This window comes from Festucalex cinctus, chromosome 3 (assembly GCF_051991245.1).
Source record: "Festucalex cinctus isolate MCC-2025b chromosome 3, RoL_Fcin_1.0, whole genome shotgun sequence".
In the NCBI taxonomy this organism is placed as follows: domain Eukaryota; kingdom Metazoa; phylum Chordata; class Actinopteri; order Syngnathiformes; family Syngnathidae; genus Festucalex; species Festucalex cinctus.
The window spans coordinates 15,783,822-15,800,438 of record NC_135413.1 but is presented as its reverse complement, the minus strand read 5'-3'; the positions used below and the strand labels follow the sequence as shown (position 1 = coordinate 15,800,438).

Below are 16,617 nucleotides of genomic sequence, written 5' to 3'. Positions count from 1 at the left end.
TGTATCCACCTTAGACGATTATCACGTCGCATATACAAAATGTTCGTAAACCTAAGCGAAGTACTGTTACTCTTCAATGGGAACTGAGCGTTTTTGTTGAATTTACGAGAATGACCTAGCTAACAAAAGAGGTGGCAGTATCGCGGCGCTTGCTTGGCCCGACATCGGTTGCTTGGTAACAGCTTGTTGCTCGATGAAGCCTGACCCCCCCCTTTCTTTCTGTCTTTCTGGGACTGAAATGCAGCGTTAAGCTAGGTAAGTCTCAAAAGTATAATTAAATACTAGCTTAGCAACTGCACCTAATGGGCAGAAAAACACTTGTAGGCGGATCAAGAGCTTTTTTTTTTTTACATGATAAACGAGTTGACCTGTTTCATTTGGCCATATTTGTGTTAAATATTGATTTTTAAATGATTTTATTTCTCTACATTTACAGTCAAAAACTTGAATATGCTGAAAGGGATCCTACCGTCACTTTATGTGTAAGTTTGTTAGCCATTTGTTTAATCACCAGCCTCAGCTTTAGGTAGCTGGCTACACCTGTGAGAGTAATATGAAACTATCACTATTCTGATTTTACATATAGAATAATGTGCACTTTTGGTTAAAATTACAGAAGAGGAAAATTATTCAAAAATGTGCTTATCATTGTGGTTGTACTTGTGCACATAGTTCTGCTCTCAGTTAAGCATGATGCAGTAGAAATGAATGTCTTCAATTCAAGCAGCATAGGGAATGACATCAGTTCAATCTGATTGGACAGTTTAGTAATTGCTTTGAAATATTTATATCTACAAAATATAAATAGTGTGACATCATCGCTGCATCATTCTGTGTCAATCACCATTTATTGTAAATAAACTACAGCTACTCTTTTCTGTGCTTCAATTTTAAAAACACTGTCAATGTAGCTATTTTGTTAATTGTGTATTTCATATATTGTATAATGAATGCTCTCTATTCATAGACGTAGCAACAGAAGAGAAAGCGGACAACAAAAATATGCTATTACCAGGCTGAATGCTAAAGAATTCGAAACATATCTTAGCCATCCCCAGATATCATGCAAATATGCCACCAAGGGGCTGTGAGCATTATGGGGATGACATCTGCCACATTTAGTAAGTGCTAGGATCTTGTGGCAGTGCCACCATTGTCCCTTAAACACTTTTCTGTGTACATGATCTTGTAATTTTCTCGCGTAAAAAGGTCTTTTTCTTTTTTTTAGACGTGTGAAACATGACTCAACTTCTGTATATATTCTTTAATGCTTGACTTGCTATGCATTCTCACAATTACCATAATATCTGCATGAGCATGAAAGATTTCTGAGACAATTCTATATACCATCAATATTTTGTCTTTGTTAATGTTTAGCCCTTTCTGATGTTCCTAAATAATAAAACCTCTCACACTGTGGTGCAGGCCTGTCAGTTTATGGCATCTGGTATACTGATAGACATGCTTTATATTTTGCAATTTAGACAGGGAAAACATCAGCCATGGCCGCTGCCCCTGTGATCAGAAATTGGTGGAACACCTGCCAATTGGACAAATCTGACAATGAGTCCCACAAAGAAGAGAACAGGGAGGATGTAGCAGTGAAAAAGCAGTGTAAGGTGGTTTCATTTGTTTACTGTCCCAAATGTAAAGAGATTACTTTATTGGATTCTTCTGAGACTGGTTTAAATATTTGTAAAGTGGCCCTCAAGCCTAATGTCTGACCATGATTAAATATGCTAAGTATAGCCTGCAGTCAATTTGTGATGGATGGAACAAGAGCTCAGAAAAAAATGAAGAGATGATTTCTGTGCCTCCTTAGTATCAATTACTCAGAGACTGCGAACCAGGCAGCTGCGTGTAGAGTTTGATGGTGGACGCCCAGTTTTTAGTCTTCGAGCGCCACTGGACCTGGTTCAATTCCCATCTATCTCCACCCCGCGTTGGCCAGAAGAGTGTGAGGTCATCGGTAATACAATCCATCACATAGGTAATGTAACATACCCCCAAATAGTCCATAAGAAATCTGATGATTGTCAATGTAACATTCATACTGCATTTCTGTATCTCAGAGTGGGACCCTCCAAAGCCTGAACCTTTCTACGAGCCAAGTGACGACGAAAAGGCGCCCTTTCCACCTGGGGAGGAGAGAAGACAAGTTGTCTATTGCATTGACCGGGGTAACGTTACATTACTGTACAGCAGGGGTCACCAAAGAATTAATTCTCAGGTTTAATAAGGTAGGTGACCTCTGCTGTACACTAATTGTGAATATTTTTCGTTTACTCATTGTCCAAAGCTAATGAGAGCCAAAATGAGAGCAGCATCAGATTAGAAACTGAATTGTTGACCAACTTAAAAAAAATATAAATAAATAAATAAATGCTTCAATTGGTTACAAACGACTGAATTAACTTAAACTCAATACTTTGGATTGGACTCACTTTAGATTAACTTAATTCAGGTGAATATATTAAGTTTCATGAACTCATAATTCATTAAACTTAATATATTCATATTGGACTAATTCAAGCTTGTGTTACCAATTGAAGCGATATTTTTTTTTTTAAAGTTTGTCAACAATTTAATTTTTAATCTTAAATTGGTTCAACAATTCTCTTTTTAGAGCGAAGAACACCTTTATAAAGATCATAATGTTTATAACAACATGCTTCGAAATATGAATTCACCTCGAGAGGCTACTTAAGTACAATAGATGTAGACAAATTAGATCACCAAAACACTAGAAACAGCTCTCAGTATTTGATAAATCCCAACACTAAACATTGTTTAGATAACTCATCAATCAAAATGACTATTTTGTAAAGCCAGAAAATTATTTGTGCAGATGTTCCTAATGAAGTGTCTGTGGTTGGTGAGTGTTGATTTTGACCAGAGACACATTACATGAATATCTGTCACCTTGTCAATTACTTATTTGGACACAAGAATAGTTTTTGATCGGAATACTTTATTGATACCTGGGTGAAAAATTACAGTGACAATAAAGTAAATGGAATAACAGTAGAATTCAGTGCTCATTGAGAGAATAAAATATAAGAATGACAGTGAAACAAAAATAGGTGCAACCTGACATTAGATACGCATGAAAGATTGTTACAAGAGAAACGCTCCTAAAGCTAAATGAAGTAAAATGAAGATGGCAGCTAGCTGATCTGTCGTAGCTGCTTTGAAAAACAATAGATTAGTTTGATGAAAACATTTATAAAAAGTGGATTCCTGACATCTTTTGTTTCCCATTCTTCCTAAGCCGACAAGTGTCCCTACTTCACATGTTCTCGTGTTGGAGGTTCACGAGTGTCTGTGAACAGCACCTCTTCTTCTTCGAACGACGTCAACCAGACAGACCTCACACTTGAGTTTGAATCACGATTTGAGAGTGGAAACCTTCAGAAGGCTGTGCAAGTGTGAGTCTCATAGCATTTCATCATTTTTACTTTGTGGTTACCCTAATGTATATGTCGTCTCCTGCTCAGGGGTCCCTATGATTATGAACTCACCTTACGCACAGACATGTACACCAGCAAGCATACGCAGTGGTTTTACTTCAGAGTCAGGAACATGAAAGCTGGGGTGGACTACCGCCTTACTATTGTCAACTTGATGAAACGCCGCAGCCTCTACACCCAGGGCATGAAGCCTCTGTTCTACTCCGAGAGATCTGCTCAGGAGAACGCTGTTGGATGGACACGTACAGGCTCCAACATCACATACCACCGCAGTCAGGTTGGTGGCTCGATATTAGTTTAATTTTTTTTTTTTTTTTTTAAATACCCCAAACACTTTGGAGCTTCCTCACATGGTATATTTTACCCTTGGGAAATCTGGCAACAGGAGTGGTTTTAAAAAATAATTATACATAGTGTAATAGCAATGGACTGATATGGGGTTTTTTTCAGGGCCCATACAAATACAGATTTTTAGTAGTCAAGGAGGCCAATAACCTATATTTCAAACCAATATTAATTTGCAGTAAAATAAAAAAAAAAATATTAAAACATCTTTTCAAATTTTCAACACTTTAAAGGTTTTTATTTTAATTGTAAACATATAAGGAATATAAACCACTTTGTTTAAAAATTATAACAAAAATTGCAGGGAGCTTCCAGGGTCATCAGCATGTGTTAAACTAAATTAACATGTAAGCAAGTAAATAGCTTCTTAAAGTTTCTTAAAGTAAATACATTTCTCCAAAATTTCAACATAATTTCTTAAGAAATAAATACATAAATAAATAAAGTGTAGGGAGTTTCCAGTGTCAGGATCATCTTTTATTAAGTGGAAATTTAAATAAATACATCAATGAAAAGTTTCCTGTATCTCAGTAAGCGACAAATGTATGCAAATGTGGTCAATTTGGGGTATTCGTAAAAGCTTTCAAAAGATTTTCGTAAAAAGTGAAAAATTGTCTGAACAACATGCTCAAAATTCTTTTCCAACAAGTAAACACTGTCTGTAAACATCTTACAAATTCTGATGAAAACCCCAAATTCGCTACGTTCGCAAGCATTCACCGCTCAATGAGATACCAACTACGGCCTCCAGATTCATAAAAAGACTGATGACGATATCAAAATGCGAAATCGGCCTGGCCGATAATTGGTCATTCCCTATAGTTTAACAGCAGAAAGTGTCAAAAGTGTCAATATTCTGTTTGGCCACAGGTTGCCACTTTTGTGAGCTACTGACTGTAGCCTATGTCTCATAGAGCTCCATGTCTGTCCCAATTCAGACTGCAAGGGAACCAAATGAGTCAAGGACCCTGTACTCCCTCTCATGGACTCTCCAGTTCCCATACGAATCTGACACCTGCTACTTCGCCCACTGCTACCCCTATACCTATTCACATCTACAGCGCTATCTCAGACGTATTTCATCCAACCAAGCAGTGGCTTCATACTGCAAAGTACGAGTCCTGTGCCACAGTCTAGCTGGAAACGCAGTCTACGTGCTAACAGTAACGTCACGGGCTGGCGATAAAGAAGAAGAGGTCAAATCCAAGAGGGCTGTGGTGGTCACGGCAAGAGTACACCCAGGAGAAACTAATGCATCCTGGTTGATGGAGGGATTCTTGGACTTCCTGCTGGGGAACTCGGATGATGCGCAACTTCTGCGGGACACTTTTGTTTTTAAGGTGAGCAAGTTCAAAATATAACTGTATGGTTCAATATATGGGGGATGTGTCGCTTGATCTTAATTGTAGTTAGTGTTAATTTTACGGGACATTTTAAAATTTAGTCTCAGTTTTAGTCCAGTTTCAATCACGCATGTTAGTTTTTATCATAGTTAACTTCGTCTCGTTTTTATTTAGTCCATTTTTAGTTGACTATAAATCTAGCATTTTAGTCTTTTAGTCCAAGAAAACATAATTTCATTCATCTAGTTTTAGTCAATAAAATTGACAACGTCTTAGTCGAGTAAAACTACAATCATTTAATCCCTGCATTTTTTTTTTGTCACCAGATAATGTTGAACATTTCAGCTCTAAAACCATTTCATGTAAAATTTTCACATCTTTTTGATGTAAAACAATTTCACACACAATTACAGTATATCACCAAATTGCTACTATGGCTCCATACTATGAGCTAGTAAATTAGCCAGCATTAGTTAGCGGTCCGATTAACATTATTGTTAGAACGTTATAGTTGAATGTTGAACATTTCAGATCTAAAACTATTTCACGTAAAATTTTCACATCTTTTTAATGAAAAACAACTTGACACACAATTACAGTATATCACCAAATTGCTACTATGGCTCCATGCTATGAGGTAGTAAGTTAGCCGGCATTAGTTAGCGGTCGGATTAACATTATTGTTGGAAAGTTATAGTCGTTGGATTGTTTCATTATAAATATAATTTACTTTTGTTTTGTTTTTGTTTGTTTTTTTGTTTTTTTTAACTTTTCACCATGAATCCACATCCTGTCTGTCCCATGTTTGTGCATGTTGCACTTGCTAGCTGCAGATTTGAAAGGGGCTGTGTCACTGTGTGTCACATGACATTGTCACAGTGACAGATAGCGGAGGCATTTTACAAAACCATATAAATTTTCATCTCGTTTTTGTCCATGAACTAAAATGTCCATAGATTTTAGTCCAAATTTTTTGAAGTACATTTTCGTCTCTTCTTCATTAGTCGACAAAAATGCTTCTTGCTTTAGTCCAAGTTAATGTTTAGTAATGAGGGTTTTAGTCTAGTCTAGTCTAGTTTAGTCTAGTTTTAGTCCAGTGAAAAATGTTTTTTGACAAAATTATTTTTGTTTAGTTTTCATTGACAAAATTAACATAGTTGTAGTGTTTGTTTGTTTGTTTGTTTGTTTGTTTGTTTGTTTGCTTAATGCAGAGTAGTAGTGATGCAGTTCCAAGAGGTCAAACAGTTTCTTGTACGTGGGGTATCAGTGCTTCATGCCAGATATTTTAGACTTCTTCCCTATCATATGCCTCAGGTGGTACCAATGCTGAACCCAGACGGTGTGGTGGTTGGCAATTACCGCTGCTCTTTAGCAGGCAGGGACCTCAACAGGAATTACAAGACTAACCTCAGAGATTCTTTTCCGGGTGTGTGGCACACCCGGAACATGGTGGAAAAGTGAGCACTTTTCATTGTGTATCATTTAGTATTTTATGGTTTGGTAACTTTTTTTTATAAGACACTGATGGTGTAGTGGTTCACTCGCTTGGCTTCTGAGCAGGCAACATGGATATCGTCATACAATATCGTCATATCGTGATATTAAAACTGCCACAATATCGTCGTCGTCATGTTCACAATATTCAAAAGGAACACATCTGTTAAAAAAAAAGTCAGGTTGATTTCCTTTGTGCAGTTCTAGCACCCTCTAGTGGCTAGTTTATTAGTGCAATTTAATTTTAATTAGGGATATTTTGGCCTTCTCTGTTTAAAATCTATGCTAATTGTTAGATGAAGGGAACCTAATTTGCTTGTGAAGCGATCAATGTGTGCTTGCATTACCAAGTAAGTGCCTCAATATTGTTATTAGAGATTGTAGGTGGTTTATGTGCATTGCTGTTATGTACAAAAGCACTTTTTTTTTTTTTTAAGTATGAGCTCTCTTTTTTACAATATTGTGATCTTTTTTAAATATCCTATTTTATATACCTTCATATTGTGATAATATCGTATTGTGATGTTTGGATATCGTTACATCCCTAGTAATAACCATATTATCTCATAAAATAGGTCTTATTCAGTAATTATATGCTCTTTCTATGATATTTTACTTTGATTGATGAGCCACCAACACAAAACTCTGAGGTTACTGTTATTGTCTTTATTCCTCAGACTGATGAAGCAGACAGACGTAGTTCTGTACTGTGACTTCCACGGCCACAACCGTAAAAACAATGTGTTTATGTACGGTTGTAACAATCAAGATGATGATTTTCCAAAGCTTCATGAGAGAGTTTTCCCTATGATGCTGAGCAAGAATGTCACAGACAAGGTATGATTTGTCACAAAAATGATCTTCTTTTGGTCTGCACACACTCAGAGTTGCATTCACCAATCGCCGTGCTCGCCTTGCCGTAGTTCTCCTTCGAGTGCTGTAAATTCCAAGTGCAGAAAAGCAAAGAGGGAACCGGGCGAGTCGCCATGTGGAGACTTGGTATCAAAAATAGCTACACCATGGAGGCCACTTTTGGAGGTTCCACACTGGGTTGGTGTACATCTTCTGAATTTGTTGTTGACGAGGATGCTTTTATGATGTTTTTTTTATGTATGAATTTTCATCAGGTGATAGGAAGGGAACCCATTTTACCACTCAAGATCTTAAGGCCCTGGGTTTTTACTTTTGTGACACTATACTTGACTATTGTGATCCCGATCCGACAAAGGTAAGGAAACAGCGCACATCTCATCATGATGAAGTTGATCCGAACACACGCATCTGTTTTAATAGTTTAATTATGCCGCTTCAGGTGACTTACTGCCTAAAAGAACTAACAGCTCTGTTGAGAGAGGAAGTCAGAGAGCTGGGCAAAGAATTGGACGCTGACTTCTCTGTCTTTGATTTGGAATCTGGGTAATGAATATATTACATTCAGTCACAATCTATCAATATACAAAACAGTGCTCAACATAAATGGAGATTTGTTAGAAAACCTAGATTACCCAAATTTCTAGCATACTACCGGCAAGTAAAATAAAACACATCCACAAATGTGGGTCTTAAGTGCAAATGTGCATACACATATTTTTTCCATCCATCCATTTTCTTGACCGCTTATTCCTCACAAGGGTCGCGGGGGGTGCTGGAGCCTATCTCAGCTGGCTTTGGGCAGTAGGCGGGATACATCTTGGACTGGTTGCCAGCTAATCGCAGACATATTTTTTTTTTTCTACAAAAATGATCAATCCATCAATAAAGTCCATCAAAGCTAAATGTAATACTATAACCTTTATATTTATTAAAGAACATTATTATGTTTAATATTCAGTAAACAAACAAAAAACAGATTTAACGCAAACTAAAACCCAAGTGAAAATTTTTTATTTAACAAATGAATGAGTGAATGTACCTCTCAAACAATCACTGTACGTTTGTTTACATTGTCGGTCCTTAAAGTAGAATTTAAAGTAGAAAGTAGAATTAAGTTGTTTTGCATCACATTGATAAGTAATCATTCATGACAATTACTGGACATGGCAGACTGTAATCAATATGTGCTATTAAATTCATCCTGAAAGTGACTTTTTTTTTTTTTTTTTTTGCATTTGCAGCACCAGTGGTTCCAATAGTTCCGATTCTGATGGACTTCCATTACATTTGCTTGCACAGACGGAAACTGTAGACGCAGAGGTACATATGATGACAATTTACTCCAAAGGATATATGTTTTCTATGTTTGTCAAGTTATAATCAGATTTGAATAAAGTTGAACACAAATATGTTTATCTGCTGTTCCTCTCCCCAAAGCTATATCCAGTCAAAAGTAAGAAGAAAATGACTCGCAAAGAAAGAGACAGGCTGAAAAATAGGATGCAACCTGAAGACATCACAGAGATGGTAGGACAAGATTACATTCATTTATTTATTCCGCAAAAACTGGTTGTCAAACGTTTGGACCTTTGCAGGAGCCGCATGAGAATGCGCAAGACAGCAACCAAGAAAGGCCGCTTAGAAGATACCGAAGAAAACGGGAGGTATGACATATGGAATATATGATATAGCGTATCAGGTCTTGAATGGAATTCACATTGCTACATTTCTATGTCAACCATTTGCCTGTCAAGGTAAATATTCCAGACAGGAAAAGTGTGACTACAGTAGATACTCGTCATCTGGCGATCAGTCATGTGACCCTTTGGCAAGGCTTTGAACCTCACAAGGTATTGAAGTTCATCACTATTGTCACTTAATACAATTTACCAACACATTAGCCGGTAAATTAATTAACATGAAACTTACATTCAATGTCCCAACCTAAGTTTTGACTTAAAGCTGCTATCTTTGACAATTTGGCCAAAATATCTTTACAATAGCCTTTTTGACAATTTATGATTAAAACATCTTCTACTAAGTAGATTCTCAATGGGTACTCCTGCAAGCCTCTGGCCAGTAGTTTTCAGGCAGAATTCAGGCTTGAATTTTTTTTTTTTTTGAGCACTCACTCACTCACTCACTCACTCACTCACTCACTCACTCACTCACTCACTCACTCACTCACTCACTCACTCACACAAGCTTACATCATTTAAGTCACACATGGTCTCCCAGGCGGAGAAGTGAACCAACGCCAACCGGCACTGAAGGCAAGTGATGGTTTCACTTCTCCACCTGGAGCCCCAATTCGGGTTTGAATTGCCCGCCGTTTGCGGATGTGACGTCCTGTGCGTGTTGTGTATGTGAAGAATGGAACATGCAGTTTGGGCTCCAGGTGGAGAAGTGGAACCGTCACTTGCCTTCGGTGCCTGTTGGCGTGGGTTCGCTTCCCCATGTAAGTTTGTGTGCGTGTTTGAGTGAGTGAAAAAAAAAAAAAATGGTTAAAATACTTTTAATACACTTTTGAAACGACAACAACAACAACAAAACAAAAACTACACCTGGGCAAAAAATGCAAAAAAGAAAAAGAAAAAAAAAACGACTGGGTGACAACTTGAAATGTGAAAACTCGGTTGCACTCACAAGTCAAGGTACTGCTGCTCTAGCACCTAGAGGATAGTTTGGCTATTTTCAACTCGTTTTTAATGTTTTTCACTGAAAGTTAGACTGAAGTTTTCCACTGCGCTGTTTTAGGTTAAAAGTCGACGTGAAGACATGAGGGCAGAAGCAGAGGCGCGTCGTAAGAAGTCAAGCCTCAACCCTTATACAGCCTTTTCACCTCTCAAAGGTGCGTTTTGTATATTGCTTTATATATATTATATATTGCACCACTTTTGCAGTGCATAAACTCATTCAAAGGAATGTGAATATGTACTGGAATGAGTCGTGACAGTTGTGTGTCCGTGTCTGATGACGTTTGCTTAAAGCAGACCAACAAAGAGACAGACAGTGGAGATACTCATCCAAGCTGCTGCACTTAAGCGCTCTTCTTCAACGTCCTCCAAGATTTTTGTACCCGGTCCAGCAGCAGCTGCAGCAGCTTCATCATCAACAGTTTCATCATCATCTACAGCAAAACTCTCAGCACCAGCAACATTATCATCACCAGCAGCAGCAGCAGCAGCGATATCATCGGGATCAACATCACGGTCAATATCTGCATCATCCGGAGCAGCATCGTAATTACCATCAGCAGCAACTGCAGCTGCAGCAGCATCCTGATCGTCATCATCGGGAGCAACAGCAGCAAAATCGTCGTCAACGTTATTATCACCATCAAGAGCAGCAGCAGAATTTCGACTCTCGTGAGTGCTGCATCCGCCACGGTTTGGTTCGCAAGTGCCACGTTTTTAAATTTGTGCCTTTTTTAAGGGCTATCACCCATCGATGCAACATCTGACAGGTAAAACTTGGACGGCCAATTATGTTTCTCTTGTCAGTTTAGACAGCTTCACAAATGTCTTTTTCATTTCAGTCATCGTCCCATGTTTGACATCGTTCCCTCGAGGCACCTGCCGTCGAGCACCAGTGACGATAGTGATCATCACAGAGACAGAAATTCCTCTGTGACTCCAAATCGTTATTATGTCCACCAGGATCTGCCCTCTGCGCTTGCAGAAATGCACAACAACAAATGGCAAAATATCAGCGAAGCGGACTTTGAAGGTTGGTCTTTAAAGTTGCCATTGTAATGTGTATTGCACAAGCCACAATATTAAATTGAATTTTGAATGTTATTAGGTGATATTAGGTCAAGCTCTGTAGTTTAATGCACGTGCTGTTCCACAAACGATGCCTTTACAAAGACAATAATGTTCAGTTCTCATTTAGACTCTCACAGGGGTATTAATTTTAATGATGTCAAAGTTAAAGTGTTAACTAATTAATTAATCACAAAAAATGATCACATTAATCATGTATTAAAAGAGATTAATCACACTATTAATTTTTGACCGCAGATGATCCTTTAGCTGACGGCCAATGGTTGCGTTAAAGGTAGCACAAGTTGTGTTTGAGCAATAAACATAACTACAATGCATTAACATAAAGCACAATTATTTAGGTAATAAATGCAATCACGATTAGGACTTTTGGTACAAAACAAGAAATTGTCTAAACGTGAAAATTAAGAAAAATAAAATTCTTTGAAGCACTATAATTATGCATGTTCCTTTTGTATGAAACAAAATGTATTAAATTAGTTATTTTAATTTTTTTTTTTTAAATGTGCAAATGTATAAATTTAAGAAACTCAAAATTAGTATTTTAATAACCTTTGTTTACGTTTATGCTGATTTTGTAATTGTGGATTATAATAGTTGAAATTGTAATTGAATTTTTTTCCATTTTAAATTATGCAAGTAATTAACTGATTAGAAAAAGAGGAGAACGAGCGTGTGCAGTGGAACAAAAAAAAATATTGAAGAAGTCCTCATCACATTAAATGCCGAAAGAATTAACACTTACGAGGTGCTCTTAAAATTTGTCAGGCAAAAAATTGTTGGTAAAAAGGCCTTTTTAATTAAGTGATTAATCATGAATAATCAGAATTTAAAGATGTGATTAATCTGATTAAAAAAATATTATCGTTGCACATCTCTAATTAATTTACGAATGTGGTTGAAGTTTGTAGTAGTGTAAACCAAGAACTATATACCTTTTTGTGTTTTATTCAGTTTCCTTGCTGAAACATCTACCGTTTCGAGAGATGAACCGTCGAGATCTCATCTCAGAAATCTGTCAAAGAAAGCCCCTTTCCCACCCTCATTTTATAATGCCTGTACTAAGATACACAGACCTCCAAGGACGTAGGTAAAAACTGTTAAATATTATGGACCAATGGATGGGTTTCCTGTCATTCTTTGCATCACCTTTTTATATACTCAATTACTGACCAAAAAAAAAGGTATTACACATCCACTACAGTACGTGGCAGTGGCACTCATTGTCAGAAAGTTTGCAAAGAATGTTAGCTCTCATTTGCAAACACAGAAAGGATTTCCATGTTTAATTTATGGCACACATGCCATTATTATTTTCATCTTATTGACTTACCCATGTTGTACGAAGTAACCAGGACAGTGACTTATGTACTAATGCTTGGCTAATTTACAGACCTCCTTAATTGAAGGTTAACAAGATGCACTGATATCTTGCACAATATCATGCTAAGGTGACAGTTTGTGTGTTATTTGAGGCAAATTCTTTTTCATTTAATTTTTTTTTGCATGGTTTTAATTTTCCCACAGACCGAGCAATTCGACTTCAGAAGATCGAAGACCAAAGAGTGATTTACCCCCGAACAATTCGACTTCAGAAAACAGAAGACCAAAGAGTGATTTACCCCCGAGGAATTCGACTTCAGAAGACAGAAAACCAAAAAGTGATTTACCCCCGAGGAATTCGACTTCAGAAGACAGAAAACCAAAAAGTGATATACCCCCGAGGAATTCGACTTCAGAAGAGAGAAGACCAAAGAGTGGTTTACCTCCTGTTTCAAAGCTGTCCACATCCACAGAGTGACATGACAGTAACTGAGGTGAGTCAGTGTCACTGTTAGGCTGAGGATATCAGGCCCCCAAACGCAGGAATAGTAGGTCACTAATGGCACTGCTCCAGAGAGGCCAGTTGCCACAAGACCGTCCCAGTCTGCGGCACTTTACAGTACAATGTGGGGATTGCAGAAATTCTGATCAGTGTTTGAATGGACTTGAAGGAACATGGGAAAACATCTAACAGTGCTTCTCAAATAGTGGCCCCTCCCACGGGGGCGCGAGGCTTCGTCAAGGGGGCCGCGTTTGACCTCAGGGAACATGCTTTTTTATTTTATTTATTTATTTTTTACTGTCTCAGAATAAAGTGCAATTGCACCTCCACTACATTAGGGGGCAGTGGCGCCCTCATTGGCAGAGTGTGCTTAGGGAGCGTTCGCTCGGTGGTGTAGGGGTTTTGTTTGCACTGAGCATGCGCGCTTTGCACACAGCGCGAGATGTTTTCTTCTTCCATGGGGGGCATGAGAAGCACTGATCTAACAGGATGCCATTTATGCTGACGTCATTATATATGGATGGTGTGGTTTAACCTATTCTAAGATAAATTGACAATTTCACTTGAATGTCTAAAATTGAAATTATACACAAAAATAATTGTCATGATGGGAAAATCATATGGGTGAGGATAACATTTAATGACAAATACATTTAATAAACAATATACAAAAGTTGCATGTTTTTATTATTATTTACAAACATACCAAAACAACATTACAAGCTGCTGACAATACAAAAATAAATATGCTTTCTCTTAATAAATCCGTTATTTATATTTTGCAAAACCATAATCTGACATTGTGCTTACAGACTCTCGGACGTTTGAGGTGTTTTGATGTGTCCTAATGTGTGTGACGTTTCAGTCGAACTGGCGGAGATGGAATTGACTTTCTGTATGTCTGACCAAGTTCCGAAGAGCCACAAAACCAGCAACAGCCTAGAAGATTCAAGCGGAAAAAGGAGTTTAACTCAAGTAACTCACTCATTTACAACAATGGAGATGACAGGAGTACTGACGTCCCACGATTAAAAGCAGCAGCAAACCTGAGTGATGATGAAAAGCACTAAAACGATGTGGATGCCTCTCTCGAGGGGCTGTACGAGAATGGCCTCATTGAAAAGCTGGAAGAGGATTTGTGGCAACTGTAGCAAGATGCTCAGCAGCCAAAATCCAGCCAACTCTGCCACCTTCCACAAAAAGAAAATATAATCAATATCGTTTAGCTATCTTGTGCTCATTGAAGTAAATGCATTCTCAAAATGAATTTTATTGCTGATGTGCACTGCTACCTTTTCACGCAGGTTCCCCACATAGCCAAGATAAAGCCTGATGGCCTCAATCACAGTCATCAGGATGAGGACAGTCACGAGGATGAACTTGTAGTACTCTGGCAAAGCAGAATACTAGTTAAAAAAAGAAAGAGAAATATTGTTAAGAAACAATGAATTGAATCGAAAATGCATGTTTTAGAATGTATATACTGTAATAAGTATGTGGTAGAATCTCTGTGTTGTCCTTCCTGTAAATCCCCTGTAAAGTTGGTGTGCATTCTAATGTCAAATGCCATCCAACCTAACCAAGCCCCACCTCTTAAAGATGCATATCTAATACACTTTTTTTTTGGTGCTCCTTTACATTTATAAAGTGTTTAAAAGTGCTTTATTTAGCTCAGTGGACTTATTTGGGTGCATTATCATAAACATTGACTTCTTGTTTTTGTCTTTCTTGCATGTTATTAAAAACTTACTGTACTTGTCTTGACAAACATGTCGTCTAAAATAGAATACTAATAGCTAAACGCACTTTTATTCATATTCAGAGACAATAAGTTGACGTAAGCCGTCCACACGTTCTCTCGTACTTTGAAGTGCAGCATGACAATCTCACTGATCCACCACAGGGGGAAGAACCACATGTTAAAGAACAGAGACATCTGGAGGGGTAGACTTGACAGAACGCGCTTGTCTGAAAAAAATAATAATTAAAAAAAACAGACACCGAGAGGTTACTCTTGTAGTTGCTGAGCCTAAAGCTACATTGGAAGACTAGTTTTATCCAAACAAACAGCATTCCGATCGTTAGTCATGTTAGCTCGCTGCTATGCTAGCTGCGTGTTGGTGTTACCGTGTGCTGACGACGTGTAGCAATCTTTCGTTGGAGATTGACTCTGGTCCACAAAGACATTACGAGAAAACTCCTCCAAACGTCTTCTTATGGTGTCTGGTATGTCCATTCTTTAAAGAGTGATGGCTAGCGCAAACAAAACAGGAGAAAAGCGACACTCCTCTTCCTGTTCGCAGACAGTCAAGGCTGCTCTTGTCTCCATGGCAACCAAGCACCACTGGTGTTCTGCTCGGAGCGTCTTTGTAGTTTTGGGGCTACTTCCCTCCGAATGGACACTTAAAAACATTTTATTTAATACATTAACAGATTAGTTAAAATGATTTTTTTTCTTTGAAACATGATCAAATACATCCATTAGGTTGGGTCAGCATAGATACACTAGATCAGAGGTGGGCAAACTTTCGCTTTTTTTTTTCTTTCTTTTTTTTTTAGAGCTCAGAATTGTTCATTCGGTAGTCTTACCGATTCAACGTCTTATCATCATTGCTCTCTCTTTTTGTGTGTGTGTGTGTGCGTGCGCGTGCGTGCGTGCGTGTGCGTGCAAATACGTATAAATTTATACTCATTAATTCACCTAAAGCCTTATAAATATCCCATTACCCTTCGCCTTAACCAGGTACTTCAGAATCTTGCCAGAGTCGTGAGGTTTAAATGGTCAGGAGACCAGAGAAAAGGTCAGAAAAAAATAAAGAGAAAAGAAAGATAAATCAAAGTGAAATCCAGCACCGACCAAACACTTCCTGCCTTCCCCATGATTACAAAATCATAGTCTTACGCCAACCCCGGAAGCCTCTAAATTCCAGCAAATTTAGCGAGATCTCAAGAGACCAGAGGAAAAACTAAAGAGAGGAAGGAGGGAAGGATCGATAAGGCAGAGTGAGATCCATGGAAGCCAGTACATCCAATCCATCAAAGTGAAATCCAGCACCAACAAAACCCCTCCTGCGTGGTTACAAAACCAGAGTCTTATGCCAACCCCAGAAACCTCAAACCTCCAATAAATTGAGATCTCAAGTGACCAGAGGAAAAACTAAAGAGAGGAAGGAGGGAAGGATAGATAAAGCAAAGTGAGATCCACAGACACCAGCACCCCACTGATTCAAGGGGCTGTGGGAGGCTGTGCTTTTTAAAATAGACAGGACGCAAGTACTTCGTAGATGAGTTTAAAAATAGTTTATTAATAAATGTACTGATAAAATAATTCAAATTTTGCTGACTTACAAACCGATTTTATTGTTAATAACATTTAAATAGAGTAATATATTCTAAATGGAAACGTGAATCTTTTATCTCATTTTAGTAATAGTCACAATTAAATCTAATTTTAAAATGTATTGTTTATATTATTTTATTTG

General features: G+C 37.9%; 2 protein-coding genes across 5 annotated transcripts; one reads left to right on the top strand and one right to left on the bottom strand.

The window, feature by feature from the left end:
• The first annotated feature begins 121 nt into the window (after positions 1–121).
• Positions 122–14,858, top strand: agbl2 (AGBL carboxypeptidase 2). 4 transcript variants are annotated; one of them, XM_077516053.1, is made up of 24 exons: positions 175–255; positions 437–482; positions 1,485–1,614; positions 1,823–1,990; positions 2,073–2,180; positions 3,272–3,428; positions 3,498–3,747; positions 4,754–5,155; positions 6,473–6,615; positions 7,330–7,489; positions 7,576–7,702; positions 7,780–7,880; positions 7,965–8,068; positions 8,767–8,845; positions 8,963–9,052; positions 9,121–9,189; positions 9,280–9,375; positions 10,283–10,376; positions 10,516–10,893; positions 10,961–10,991; positions 11,064–11,254; positions 12,265–12,400; positions 12,838–13,127; positions 14,001–14,857. In XM_077516053.1, the coding sequence occupies exons 3-23, from the start codon at positions 1,503–1,505 to the stop codon at positions 13,109–13,111; spliced, it is 3,270 nt and encodes a 1,089-aa protein (XP_077372179.1). In that variant the 5' UTR covers positions 175–255; positions 437–482; positions 1,485–1,502; the 3' UTR covers positions 13,112–13,127; positions 14,001–14,857. The 4 variants fall into 4 exon arrangements, with proteins under 4 accessions (XP_077372180.1, XP_077372181.1, XP_077372178.1 ...); XM_077516054.1 differs by lacking the exon at positions 437–482 and having other exon boundaries at positions 122–255; positions 13,948–14,858; XM_077516055.1 differs by lacking the exon at positions 437–482 and having other exon boundaries at positions 122–255; positions 10,519–10,893.
• Positions 13,805–15,552, bottom strand: tmem17 (transmembrane protein 17). Its single transcript, XM_077516056.1, has 5 exons — positions 15,263–15,552; positions 15,000–15,103; positions 14,428–14,541; positions 14,182–14,325; positions 13,805–14,074 (listed from the first exon to the last, which is right to left on the bottom strand). Exons 1-5 carry the CDS (start codon positions 15,369–15,371, stop codon positions 13,997–13,999), a joined length of 549 nt encoding a protein of 182 aa, XP_077372182.1. The 5' UTR covers positions 15,372–15,552; the 3' UTR covers positions 13,805–13,996.
• Positions 15,553–16,617: the final 1,065 nt, after the last annotated feature.

Coding starts and splice junctions, on each gene's coding strand:
- agbl2 (XM_077516054.1), top strand. CDS start 1,503: ATGGCCGCTGCCCCTGTGATCAGAAATTGGTGGAACACCTGCCAATTG. Junction 5,156..6,472: donor GGGACACTTTTGTTTTTAAG/GTGAGCAAGTTC, acceptor CATATGCCTCAG/GTGGTACCAATGCTGAACCC. Junction 8,069..8,766: donor GTCTTTGATTTGGAATCTGG/GTAATGAATATA, acceptor TTGCATTTGCAG/CACCAGTGGTTCCAATAGTT.
- tmem17 (XM_077516056.1), bottom strand. CDS start 15,371: ATGGACATACCAGACACCATAAGAAGACGTTTGGAGGAGTTTTCTCGT. Junction 15,104..15,262: donor CTACACGTCGTCAGCACACG/GTAACACCAACA, acceptor TATTTTTTTCAG/ACAAGCGCGTTCTGTCAAGT. Junction 14,542..14,999: donor TTGTCATGCTGCACTTCAAA/GTACGAGAGAAC, acceptor TTTTTTAACTAG/TATTCTGCTTTGCCAGAGTA.